The 12,761-nt window shown below is 38.3% G+C and overlaps 1 protein-coding gene across 1 annotated transcript; it reads left to right on the forward strand.

Annotated features, from left to right (window-relative positions):
- Nucleotides 1-1,696: 1,696 nt before the first annotated feature.
- On the forward strand, nucleotides 1,697-10,913 carry SLC25A31 (solute carrier family 25 member 31). The gene is made up of 6 exons (XM_010305872.2): nucleotides 1,697-1,913; nucleotides 3,038-3,165; nucleotides 5,682-5,799; nucleotides 7,066-7,220; nucleotides 7,476-7,601; nucleotides 10,567-10,913. Exons 1-6 carry the CDS (start codon nucleotides 1,697-1,699, stop codon nucleotides 10,765-10,767), a joined length of 945 nt encoding a protein of 314 aa, XP_010304174.2. The 3' UTR covers nucleotides 10,768-10,913.
- Nucleotides 10,914-12,761: the final 1,848 nt, after the last annotated feature.

Genomic DNA, 12,761 nt, shown 5'->3' on the forward strand with positions numbered 1-12,761 from the left:
TTATGTTAATAGTGCTTTAGATTTGTTCCCTGTCAATTAAGTGATGTGAGATTTAATCTGTTTGAAAAATACAAATACGTAATAGTATGGATGACATCTGAACAGCACCTTTTAAAAGTCTAAAATATGTGAGGTTTGAATATTTGATTTCATTGTAGATGAAAGAACAAGCAGTCTTTGCTGCACTGCTTTTAGCAGGTTTAACAGCTTTCACAGAACTTGTGTATGTGTGTGTGTGCATGTAAGCCTGGATCTGTATGGAAAAGGGTAATTTTACTAATGTTTGTGTTGGTTTCGTCTTTTAAAGGCTGGGCTACATGGTCTGAATGCTAAAAAAGAAGATATTTGAATACTTTAAGAGGAGGACAGCTAACTTTTCTCTAGATCCTTGTGTTTAGTCATACCTAGGTTACTCTGCTGCCAGTGTAGTGGGTTGAACTCAGCTGGGCCCTGCACACAGCTGAGTCAATGCAGAAAAAACACTGAATATGTAGATGCATGTAGAAAAAAAAGAACCTGAAGGAAGGTGGGACTCCTTTGGTACCAGTCAGATATTTAAATTGTCTCACTCCTCCACAAGAAACTGTACCTTTAAACAGAATTAAGGGCATCGGAGTATGGTACAATTTTTATACTCAAACCAGTGTAGTTGAGCAACAAAATGTTGTAAAATTTGCATTGATCGTGCTGATGCTACATTTAAGGATTTTTTTTCTTGGTGACTGTGTTAGTCAACTGAGCACAGTCTGTATTTTGTGGATTCTTTTTTTTTTTTTTAAGAGTATGTTTATGTTTAAAAAGACCCCCAAAGGATGATAGGATTTCATTTCCTACAGAACAGAGATTTTTATCAGGTATCTTGGATACAAGTATTTTAGCTGTGTAACTCCCAGGAAGTTTATAGCTGTTAATCAGTGTATAGAATTAATGTTAAAGGTAATAGATAGAAGCTACTAAAGGTGTTAAAACAGTATTGTGGCTCAAAAGAAATTAATTTCTTTTGCCTTTAAATTGTTACTCATAAAAATTAAGAGCAACGTGGTGTACAACAACTCAATGGGTTAAAATCGCTAATTTCAAGGGAATGCAAGAAACAAAAGTTACCATTTAAAACCACTGACAACTAAAAATATTTTGACTGATCAAATATGGTGTTTCATGCCTTCATTAGTCATAAAGTCAGGAGATGTAGGGGAGGTAAAGTGATTTTAAAAAAAACAAACAGCTATCAGCAGTCTAGAAGGAATTGGTACCTCTGACCTGCAATGGAACAGGTGTAATTAACATGATTAAAATTAACTTGTCATGTATAATGTTTATTTAACTCATAAATCAGTGTGATGAACGGATACCCTTTGTTACCTGGTTCTCTATTCTCTAGTTGCTGGCAGGGACAGAGGAGCCAGTTTCCAGAGCTGCCGAAAGCTTCTGGAAAGTTCCTGAGCTCTCTGGTAGTTTTGCCGCCTGCCCCTCACGGAGGGTGGAAGACATCCACGTAGTAGAAGCGAATGGCGCGGTGCCTGGGCGGCCCCTTGCGGCCGGTAACGGTGGGGAACGGAGGCAGCTCAGCTCCAGGATACCCCGAGAGCACCGATTTTTGAGGGGAAAAGGCGGTAGTTAGGTGCCTGCTGGCTGCGTTCTTTTCGGGAAGGGGAAGAACCGGGAGGGGGGGGAGGCTAGGGCGGGGCCGTGCGCCATGGCAGCCCCACAGGGCAAGGACTTGTACGACCCCATCGCCTTCGGGAAGGACCTGCTGGCCGGCGGGGTGGCGGCCGCCATCTCTAAGACGGCGGTGGCGCCCATCGAGCGGGTGAAGCTGTTGCTGCAGGTGCAAGCCTCGTCCAAGCAGATCCGGGCGGACCAGCAGTACAAGGGCATGGCGGACTGCTTCATGCGCATCCCCAGGGAGCAAGGTAAGCACCCCGGGCCGCTCCTCTGCCTGGTCCCCTGCCCTCTCCCAAACCTTGTAAAAACAAAGGCTTTTAGAAACGTCTTTGAAGCGACAGTGATGGAGCAGTATCTATCGTGGGCCCAGGCAGTCAAAGGAGTGGGGATACAGGCGAGGAGAGGGTTACTGCTGGGTACGGGCCTCCAGGATTGGTTTTGTTCATTTGGTAGTAGCAATATCAGGTGCATTGGTATTTGTGGACAGTGTAGAATACCTTTAAAGTTTGCCTTTTAATAGCTTTACTGAAGCAGCATTTAATTGGCGTCATGTTAATGTATAGGAAAGCATGATCAAAGTAGCAGATGAAAACATAGTTTTGAGTTTTCTTTGTCTTAAAGAGCCTTTGCCTTCACCTACAGTAACACAAGAAAGTTAAGTTTGAATGAAGAGCATGGCTTTGCATTACAAAGATCAACTTTGTTGTCGCTGTTCAGCACAAATCTAACATGGCCAGCCAGCCTGTGAACATCTTAAATAGACTTTTTTTTTTTCCCCTCATAATCCACATAAGATTTGTTCCTGTACTACCTCCTCAGCTCCATTTATCTTCTTACTCATTTATCTTGGTGTCCAAAGGGATCTTTTCATTAATTTAGAAGAATATAATTACAAAAGCGCTACCAAGTTTATGATACTTGTATAAGATGTTTGTCGTTGCTTTAATATGGAGAGTGAGCACCCCCTATGGAAGCAAAAATGCATAGGCTGCTTCAGGAACACAATTTCTATACTGTTCTGTGAAATACTGTTCTGTTCTGTAGTTTACATACATATCCCTGGTCTTAGAAATGTATGAAGTAGGGAAGTTGAAAATCTTATCTATTTCTCAGCATTATTGATGTTTCACTCACAGTTTTAGATGTTCTTGTGCTAACACTGAATGCATACATCTGTTGGTGTCGGAATAAATGCAGATTTCTAGTGCCAAATGCATGAAAAATAAAGGACCTGAAAAGGAACATTTTTGGAACATTATAGCCCAACTTCGGTACTTTCCGTAGAAACAATAGAAGGAATGTTGTATAATACACTTGGTGTAGTATAAACTTTGGAAATGTACTTCTAAAGATCTGTTTCTTTTTTCCATAGGGTTTTTCAGCTTTTGGCGTGGCAATTTGGCAAATGTTATACGATATTTCCCAACACAGGCTCTAAATTTTGCTTTTAAGGACAAATACAAACAGATTTTCATGTCCAAAGTGGATAAAGAAAAACAGGTAAATAATCTCTTGCATATTAGTTCTGTTTACTAAACAAACTAGATCTGGTCAAGAGCTGTGCAATTCTTCCTCTCAGAATAGTTGGTTATTAGTGGTAGTATATTGGTAAGATTTTGTAATGAGCTTTTTTTTCTTTTTAAGAAGAGCAGCAAGCGCAGTTTACTGTGTAGCTTATTTTGAAGGTAATGAAATTTGGGGTTTGATCTTTAATGATTAATGACACTGTGATATACATGCTTATAACTGCAGTCAGAATTTTCAAAGTTTTATTCAGGTTACGCAGTTGTTTTGGAGTTAATTGATGCAAGTGTTAAGATGGATATTAAAAATCTTGGACTCGGGACACCTGTGGTTCTGGGCTTTGTCAAAAACCCCAATTACATTCTCACAGTTAGGGTTGCATTAACACGTACTCTAGTCTCAAAAACCTTTATGTTCATAATTTCACTTGTGTGAAATTACAACTGCTTTTATTCTAATGTGTGAAGTTCTTGGGTTGAGTCCCTCAAGTAGGAGTCTGTCTTTTTTTTTTTACATTATTTTCTTGATAATTATTAGTACATAAGTGTCAGAAAAAACTTACAGATGGTAAAGTGTGTATTACTGCTGTAAATAAGTAATGCTTCACACTAAAAACTGATTTCTTGCTACATGTAAACCTAGAAACGTACTTATCAATAGTTAAAGCATTTTAAGAACTTAGTATTGTACAATGTGCCAGAAAAAGAGCAGTTTTAGTTTATAGCTCCAAAAGGCAATTAAACTTTTGGGCTGTGCTGCCTTACCTTGCAATTCTGTGTACTTGGGAAAAGTCCCTTAATGTGGAGGGATTCTTGAAAGACAGAGAGGTCTACACCCATGGAATTAATTACAAGAAATCTTGGTCTTAGAATGCGAGATGTTGATGTTGGCACTTGACAAATTACATAAAATGCATTCATATCAGCAAAATGGAAAATAAGTTCTTCATACCTAATTTGTTTCTTGTGAAAATAGTTGGAAAATCTGCTTTATTTGTGTCTGTCTTAGCTTATCTGTTTTAGGATTTCTTTGGTTAGGTTTTGATAATTTAAACAAAAATGCAGTGTTCTGTGCTTTCTTGAGTTGACAGTTTTTTACTGCAGTGCCAGAAACTTTTCTTGCCACAGGTTTTTCTGATGGTGCTGACCAGGAGGAATGCTGTCAGTCATTAAAGTTTGATTAATCTCCTTGTATTGCATGCAAATTCTTAAGCAGTCCTTTTTCAATTACAGTCATTTTGTACGTAAAGAGTTTAAGGTTGCTGTTTTCTTTCTTTTCTTAAGGTGGAAAAAGTGAAACATGCATGATCTAAGTTAACACAGTGTTTATAGTTCTTAAAATCTCCTTTCTGTCTCCTAGAAGTGTTTCCAGATGGCTTACATGTGTACGAGCTTGTGACATTCCATGAATAGCACTCAAGATTAATTTTTTTTAGAAGTATGGTATTTAGCAAAGTAGCATGTCCATTGTCGAAGCTCAGGGTCTTTGGATGCTTTCTTATGTTTTGTGCAGGATAGGAGATGGGGAAGACAATATGGTTACATGCATTAGGCTTTGCTTAGCTGGATTATCTTTAAAAAAATAATACTTACTAAAACATTTAGACTGTAAAGTGCAAAGGAACTTCTGTTGAAGAAGACAGGCTATATCTATGTGCCAGACACTTGGTATTGAAGGTCATACTGGCACAGTCAAGCATCTTCAGATCGTAGCTACTCCCTCTCCTGCTTGCTACTACAACTAGCAACAGTTCATGCAGCAACGTGTGTTAGGGCAGGTCGCAAAGCCATCTGTACAACTAATAAAATATTGGGGCAGTTAAGCTATGCCGGACTCCATGCTACTACAGCTACAGCGTTGCTGTTACTGAACCAGCAAATAAAAAGTGATTTTGGGTACAACTATGTGGTCTGCATTTACTATACAAGATACACCTGCGATGTCATTTAAGTCAACAGAGCTGTCAAATATCACCACCTAAAAATGTTATGCAAAACGTTTCTTCTACTGTGATTAGCTTTTTCTTATTAGGCAAACAGTATGTGCCACAGTGAAAGTAAGTACACTGATTTTTATATTTCCCTGTTTCTCCACCATGGAGAGTTGATGCACAATTATTGTGTCAGGGACATCCACAGGCTGATTGTTACGGAGGGCTGGGTGACTGCAGATGAGAAAGATATTATCTGCTATCTGGGTCACAAGAGCACCATATAGTTCAGGAGTTGAAAAAGAAAATAGCTTATAAAGATTTTTTTTAAGAAATGTAAGAATAGGTGGGTAATCTTTACAAGGGGAAATTTTGAAATATCCCAGTACAGGTCTTACACTGAGACTGGCTTGTTTCTTTATTTTTTTTTTAAATAATACAGTGTTTTAGATCTTACTCTTCATGCTTTTAAAGTTTCATTTAGTATCTACAACAAAGGTCAGTATTACAGTATTGTAATGCTGTATTTTCGTAACTGCATACAACGATTTTTGTGTTTCAGTTCTGGAAATGGTTTTTGGCAAACCTGGCTTCTGGCGGAGCAGCAGGAGCAACATCCTTGTGTGTAGTGTACCCGCTAGACTTTGCACGAACTCGTTTAGCTGCTGATACTGGGAAAGGTAGTTCCAGTTTTATCTGATGTGCCTCAGGTTGTTTTTATTTACTTCATTTTAGAGGTAGACCAATACTCAACAGCATTAGAATTCTTTCTGTTACTTAAAAATTTACCATTGACCAATTACAAACTTAAAAGTATTAAAAAATGTAAGATCCTTATTGAAAAGGAGAGGATGAAGGTGAGCGAAAGAGGATTCTTTGGAAACAGTGCCACAGTATAGTTCTCAAAGTTTTGCATTATTTTTAGATTCTGTATGGAGAAGTTGAACTGAATTTTGCCAACTTTGGATGCCAGAGACTAGAAGAGTTTAATTTTTACTCACCTATGGTTTTATGGGGTGTCATTTAAAGAGCTAATGATCATTCTTGTTCTATATCAAGAATATCAACTGAAGATTTTCAACAAAGATTTTGGGTAGTATATGTCTCTAGATAGAGGTTTCATTCAAATAGATAAAATTAATTTCCCAAAAACAGCTCTGGGAAGGCTTTGCAGCAGAGAAGAAGAAATCTCTACTTTCTGCATTGTTGTTGGCTTTCCTGATTTTCTGCAGTGGGACAGGTTAACTCTAGTTACTGTCTGTGCTGTGCAGGGTCATCCCAGGAATTGGCTGCTTGACTTTACCTGTTGCTTTCTGTGCTCTGTACTTGGGCCAAATCAATATTTTCATGATACCTTCAGTATAAGATGGTGTACAGTTTGTAGTTCTTCCTTCAAAGACAGATGTATTGCTTGCCATGTTTTCACCTGTAGCGAATCCTAAGAGCTTGGATGTAGTTATATGCGGAATGTAGAAACAGATGAAGAATCTATGGATATGAAAAGTGGGGGTTTTAACTTTGCACAGCTTGTGGCTAGTGTTCCACTATAGGGAAAAGCTGAAATTGAGTAATGCTTACGATAAATTTGAGTAAGAATCTGTGGAGAGGAAGTAAAAGCATGGTATTACGTAGAAAAAATTCTTTTCAGAGAGAGGGTAAGAGAATTCATACTTAAGCATTGTGCTGAATGAGGACAAAATTGGAATGGTAGTTAATTGATCTGAAAGAGCTTCAGCAACTGGATACCACTATCTGAATAAACTGTCTTCATTCATGTGTCTCAATTTCTTCTTTATGCTTTGTTCATAAGTGGAGGAAGCAATGATCTACTACATTTTTCATATAATTTTGATAATGTTAAGTGTTTCAGTCATGCAGAATAGTTTGTACTAATGAGAAGGGCTTCTGTAAAGCATAACAATGTGCATAAATTTCTTTTATATCAGGTGCTGCTGAGCGACAGTTCCAGGGACTTGGTGACTGTATCATTAAAATCACAAAAGCAGATGGACTTCCTGGCCTGTACCAGGGATTTGGTGTTTCAGTACAGGGAATCATTGTATACCGAGCCTCCTATTTTGGATGTTATGACACCATAAAGGTAGGTTTCACAAACAAAAGTGCACATTTAAATATTTATCATGATATTTGAAATGTTTATTATGAACTAATGAGGGTGTAAGTTACAGCTTTTGTCTTTACAGCTACTTGTGCTCAACAGAGTATATTATTGAAGAGCCAAGTCATTTTACAGTAGGATTAACAACAAATTACCAAAACTACAATTGATATCTTCTGGATTTTACATACATTCTACAGAATTTGTACAGGCTTCCATTTTTGTTTTGTTTTGCAGGGATTATTGCCAAATCCAAAACAAACTCCATTCATTCTTTCCTTTTTCATTGCTCAAGTTGTGACTACATTCTCAGGAATTCTGTCTTATCCTTTTGACACTGTCAGGAGACGCATGATGATGCAGGTATGATCTAGCTCGCAATCCTTTTCTGAAAATTACTTCTGAGATTTTTGAAGTTGCTAATTGAAGATGTGCTAATTGAAGCGCTGTATAGCCTTACAGCAGGCGAGACTCTATTCAGAAATAAAGTGGAAAAATCTCCAGAAAGACAAGAAGAAAAATGAAATAATATTACTGTAGGAGCCTGGTAAAAATTCACAGATTGGTGAGAGCTTTTAGTAGAAAACCAGGATCTGTTTTCTACTCAGAAGCCAGATATTTGGAGCAAGACTGGTTTGTGGGTAGAACAGTATCCTTTATTAGCCTAGCTAAGCAGTTAGCAAAATAGTATTTGTGGCACACAGCTCACAGATGTGCTTGTGTGAAGTAGAATCAGTGATCTTCAAAGTTCAGTACAAGCTGAGAATTATTTCTAGGTATGGCATGGATATGATAGTGTGTTATTAGCAATTAATGTTGGATCTTGTTGCTAGCTACTACGTAATTTTACTAGGTAGTTCAGCAGCATTTGAAGTAGATGTAATAATAGAAACTCTTGCTATGAAGATCATCCTCAAACACAAAATTAAAAAAAAAAAACACAGAAATGCTCTTGAAAAGTCAAGACCTTGTTCCCTACATCCCTGAGGAAGTTTTGCCATCTGATAATAGAAAGGAGTTGTTAGATGCAAAAAAGTGTCTCTACGTTGTGTTTCAAGAGTATCATCTTTTCTCTTGGTATTCCAGAAAGTCAGAAGAAAATGAGAATAAATGTCAGCATAGAACTTGCTTTGATGCTTTCAGAAAAATCCCAGGGGATACTTTGATTCTTTTGTAATGCCTGCCATACCTCTGGTAATCGGTCCTGAGTAACAGCAACATTGAAGCTTACAGTGGGCAAACACCATTAGTGCTACTCACTGCTTCCTTTCAGACTAAATATGATTTCACTGTCTTCAGATTTGGCTTTTATCTGCTTAATCAGCAGTAGGACTACATTCAAGGAAGGCTGCCTTTATTCATACGTCCTGTGCTTCTTCAGGCCTCACCAAAGAATTGCCTGTGTGTCTGGTAATTAACTTCCCACAAGGATAGAGACTAGTATCAAGATGATTAAAAACATAAATTATAATCCCATGAAATAAGGTAGTGGGTTTACTAGCACAGAAGATGAGAATGAGAGGACATATATATGTTTTGGATCTGTAAATGTATTTCATGTGGTGTCCTTGTTTCATTCATGTAGTTTTGAAGCTATTTGAAGTAAATAAAGCTAATTAGTATGATTTTTATCGATTTCTTATTGTGATGCTTATTGTGATCCAAGAGGAAGCCCTGAATTAAATACAGCACCTTTTATTTCTTCAGTTAAAATTATATTTACCAGATGGGATAACTTTCTGAAATAATGAGCACAGTACAGTTAACTGCTTTCAGTAAAGTTGATTTGTCAGCTAAGCAGTAATAACCAAATACCCTTTCATTTGCATATATTCATGTCATTTCAAACCAAAATATTTTAAATGCCTTTTAGCTGTGTTACTGCAGTTATTTATATTGATTTATGTGAATATTTATCATAGATTTATTTCCTGCATTTATTGTATTCAGGAAGGAAATCTATAGTGACCTTGACTCCTAACAAGATGTAACAAAATGTGACACTGTCTTCATCAGAAAATTCAAACTTCACTGCATTAGCTGCAGAGTATACCACAAAGGCCTGAAGTAGGCAAGGTTATCTTTCTGCCATTATAGAGAGTCTAGAACCTTTCCTTGATATTGCAGGTAGATTTAACTTAAGATGTAGCTAATTTAAGTTAAATCTTCAACATCAAGTGAAAAAACTAGTGTCTTCTTTCCAGTAGAATTTCACATAAAGATAGGGATTTTGGATTAATCTCTGCAAAAAAAGTGTACTTGGTTTTTGCTAGTGAAGACAAAACCCAGCGTCAGTTCCTAAAACACTCCACAAATCCTGAAGAGATTGCAGTTCCAAACCAGGAATTGTTTGATAGTTCACCAAGCACATCTACAAAAAACCCGCTTTGCCAGAGCTGTGGTGTTACTCAGAGGCTCTGAGAGATTTACTGTCGTCATTGTGCTGAGTTCCACAGTGGGCAGGAGTATTTCCCAAGTGCTCTGCTGTCTCACGTTCCTCTGGGCTGTCTCTATTCTGCTGGTGAAATTTTCAAAACTTAAAGGAGTTGCCATGGTTTTCAGTCATACTGCACTTGGAAAAGCCGAAGGGAGAGTTCTGGACTTGAGCTCTGTCTTGTACAGAAATGGTGATATGCGCGCATGTGAACATTCACTGCTTGGCATCCTTTATTTCCTTCACCTGTAAGCGCTCAAAGCAAGTTTTAGCGAACATGGTGCTGAGGTCTGTAACTAACAAATCCTCCTTTTTGCTTTGTTTTTGTTTGTCAAGCAAATTAATGCTCAGAAACAAGGTGGGCTAGATGAAAACTGCACTGCGCTCCTTCTTAGCCCTCCTGTGTTTTTACATTATCGTACTAGTCAAGACCTTAACATTTTTTAGACTCTCTTTGGAAAATAGCTGCTGGATGGACTCTGCTGATTACCAGTGAACTGAAATCTACTTGGTATAAAAATATTTTGGTTCTACTAAAGAAGGAAAAAAAAAAAAAAGAGCTGTGGAAGTTTTAATAGCATTGAAACAACTGAGAGCACCCTTAGGACTGGAGTGACCTCATTTAATTCCTAAGCCTTCTACTTGCCCAGTAAAGCTTAAAAGAAGCGTCAGAAGAAGGATCACAGCCTTTCTAAATTTAGCTATTGGAACCAGCTAACAGAGCATTATGTCAGATAAATATTTATTAGTAAAAGATCACTCCTTTGCTGTAAGTGAAACATTAGGAAGAAGTTCCTTAGTGTTCTTTACTGAAGGCAGACAAATTTTGCTGAGGATCTACATTTCTTTCTCAGTGCAGTGCACTAATGATTTGTCCTTATTATTTGTGCGCAGAGCGGGGAGACTGAACGCCAATATAAAGGAAGCGTCGACTGCTTTATCAAAATATACGAGCAAGAAGGGTTTAATGCATTCTTCCGTGGAGCGTTCTCCAACATCCTTCGTGGGACAGGAGGAGCCTTAGTGCTAGTTCTTTATGACAAAATTAAGGACATTTTTAATCTCGATGTTTCTGAGAGTTCAGGATCTGATTAAAATAGCGAACATCTATTTTGTTTGTACAGTGTTCATGATAGAATTCTCATTGTTCACATACCATATTTTTAGCTTAAATGTTATACAAGCAATACTTTTAAGAAATTATTTGGATGCTTTTGTGACTAAGCATGTACTAAATTAAATAATTTGTTTTCAGGGAACTGAAGAGCAGTGTTTTCATTTCATTGAAGAAATTAATCCAAGAAAATACTTGCCTCTTGTAAAATTCTCAATGTTTCCATTTTATTAATACAAAATGTTACACATCTTTAGATTACAGCATGTACTTGAATGTATTTTGGTAACGGCAGTTTCCCTCCCCAGGCAACAGAGTCTATTGTAAGTATGCCTACGTATCAGCCTGCTTACGGCTTCTACATGAACCGCAGTAAAAGGAAAACCTGTTTCTGGGCTACTGGTGTGTTTTCATGGTATTTCAAAGCACAAGTCAGGACAGTAAAGGAGTTTACTATATTTTTTTTTTAAATTGGCATTAAGTAATACAGCAACTCTGCTCTTTGTCCTATCCCTCAAACAACATTGAAAAGACTGGCTGGCAGCATTTTAAGCCAAAACATAGCCCAAAAATGTGGAGACCCAAGTACCTAGAGACTTAGAACACTTAATATATTATTTCTTGAGGAAATGCAAAATGGTTGAGGATTCTTCTCAGCATTGAGGATAAATCTTACAGTGTACATAAATCAGGAGACTGTTTCTGAGGCAATAAATTTCAGTAGTGGAAAGAAAAAAAACAAACCTTGTGGAACATTGATAACTTAGGGACTCAAGAAAGCATTTAGGAGGCCTTTATTTAAATGTTTGGTTTCAACTATTAAGTTTCCCACAAAACCCTCAGCTCCTTGAGTTGGTACAAATATTTTCTTAGCTGCTAAAAAATCAGATGTGATCCACAGGCCAGGGATTGGAAGGACTGGGACGACACCAGATCCAAGACTGTTGCAGTAGATGATTGGGGGAGCGATATGCTCAGGCAAGTTTGTGGCTAATCTGACTTGCCTGAATTTTTGTTTGCTCACCGGCCGGGCAATCAGTATGACACAGGAACACGCAAACAAGACTGATGAAATACTTCAAGAGTTTGGCTTGTCCTGCTTACAATCTCATCTCTAACTCATAAGTCTTACTCTTGACAAAGCAAATAAAAAGTCCGTTGGCACTTTTCTTGTCGCTATCATGAATGTCTACACACGTCTGCGTTCCTGACTGCAGCGTGAAAGCAGCTGGCTCGGTTGCCAGAAACAACACTGCAGCAGCAGCACGGAGCTGCGCACGGGCTCATTTATCCTGCTGAGACGTGGGACGTGCCAGTGCTTCTGCCGTGATGGCTTGTCTCTCCTGCAAGGTTGCGCAACTTCTTCTGGGCCTGGCTTACGTGTGTTGCATAGCTACGCAAGAGTATTTGCATATAATCTCTTGGCCCAAGGGGTTTTTTTCAGGCAGGAGTTAGCCTCAGGTGGTGCTGCCACCGAAGCAGGGATGCTGCAATACCTTGAATCATCGAAAACTGGTTTTGTAACAGGGATTGAAACAGCAGAGCAGAAACCCAAGTGGGGATTTGTCTCCCTGGCTACTGCAGATGTGACTGGACTCAGTTTGCCTTCCTGATCCTACTGCTAGCAAGGGAAATGAGGTGGTTAATTGCTTGTACGAATAGTAGTTGTGTCACAAATAACTATTTAACAGTGGCTTCTCTTGCTTCTGGATGTTTGAGAGGGAAATGGCATCTGCTGTCTCCACTAGGAAAATGCTAGTTGTGAAGTCGACCGTTGAAACAGTAACAAATGGAGAGAGAATCAAAACTCTTGACAGGGATGCGAATCTGGTTTATTGGTTTAGCACTGATTTTTAGCCTCTCCAGTGCAACAAAATTGTGCAGCACAGTGTCACATGCTGTGTCAGAGGTCAGATTGCTATGTGAAATTGAGATGTCATTTTTTAGAAGCAAATACTTAAGGAGCTTTTCCAGC

Source organism: Balearica regulorum, chromosome 4 (assembly GCF_011004875.1).
Source record: "Balearica regulorum gibbericeps isolate bBalReg1 chromosome 4, bBalReg1.pri, whole genome shotgun sequence".
In the NCBI taxonomy this organism is placed as follows: Eukaryota; Metazoa; Chordata; class Aves; order Gruiformes; family Gruidae; genus Balearica; species Balearica regulorum.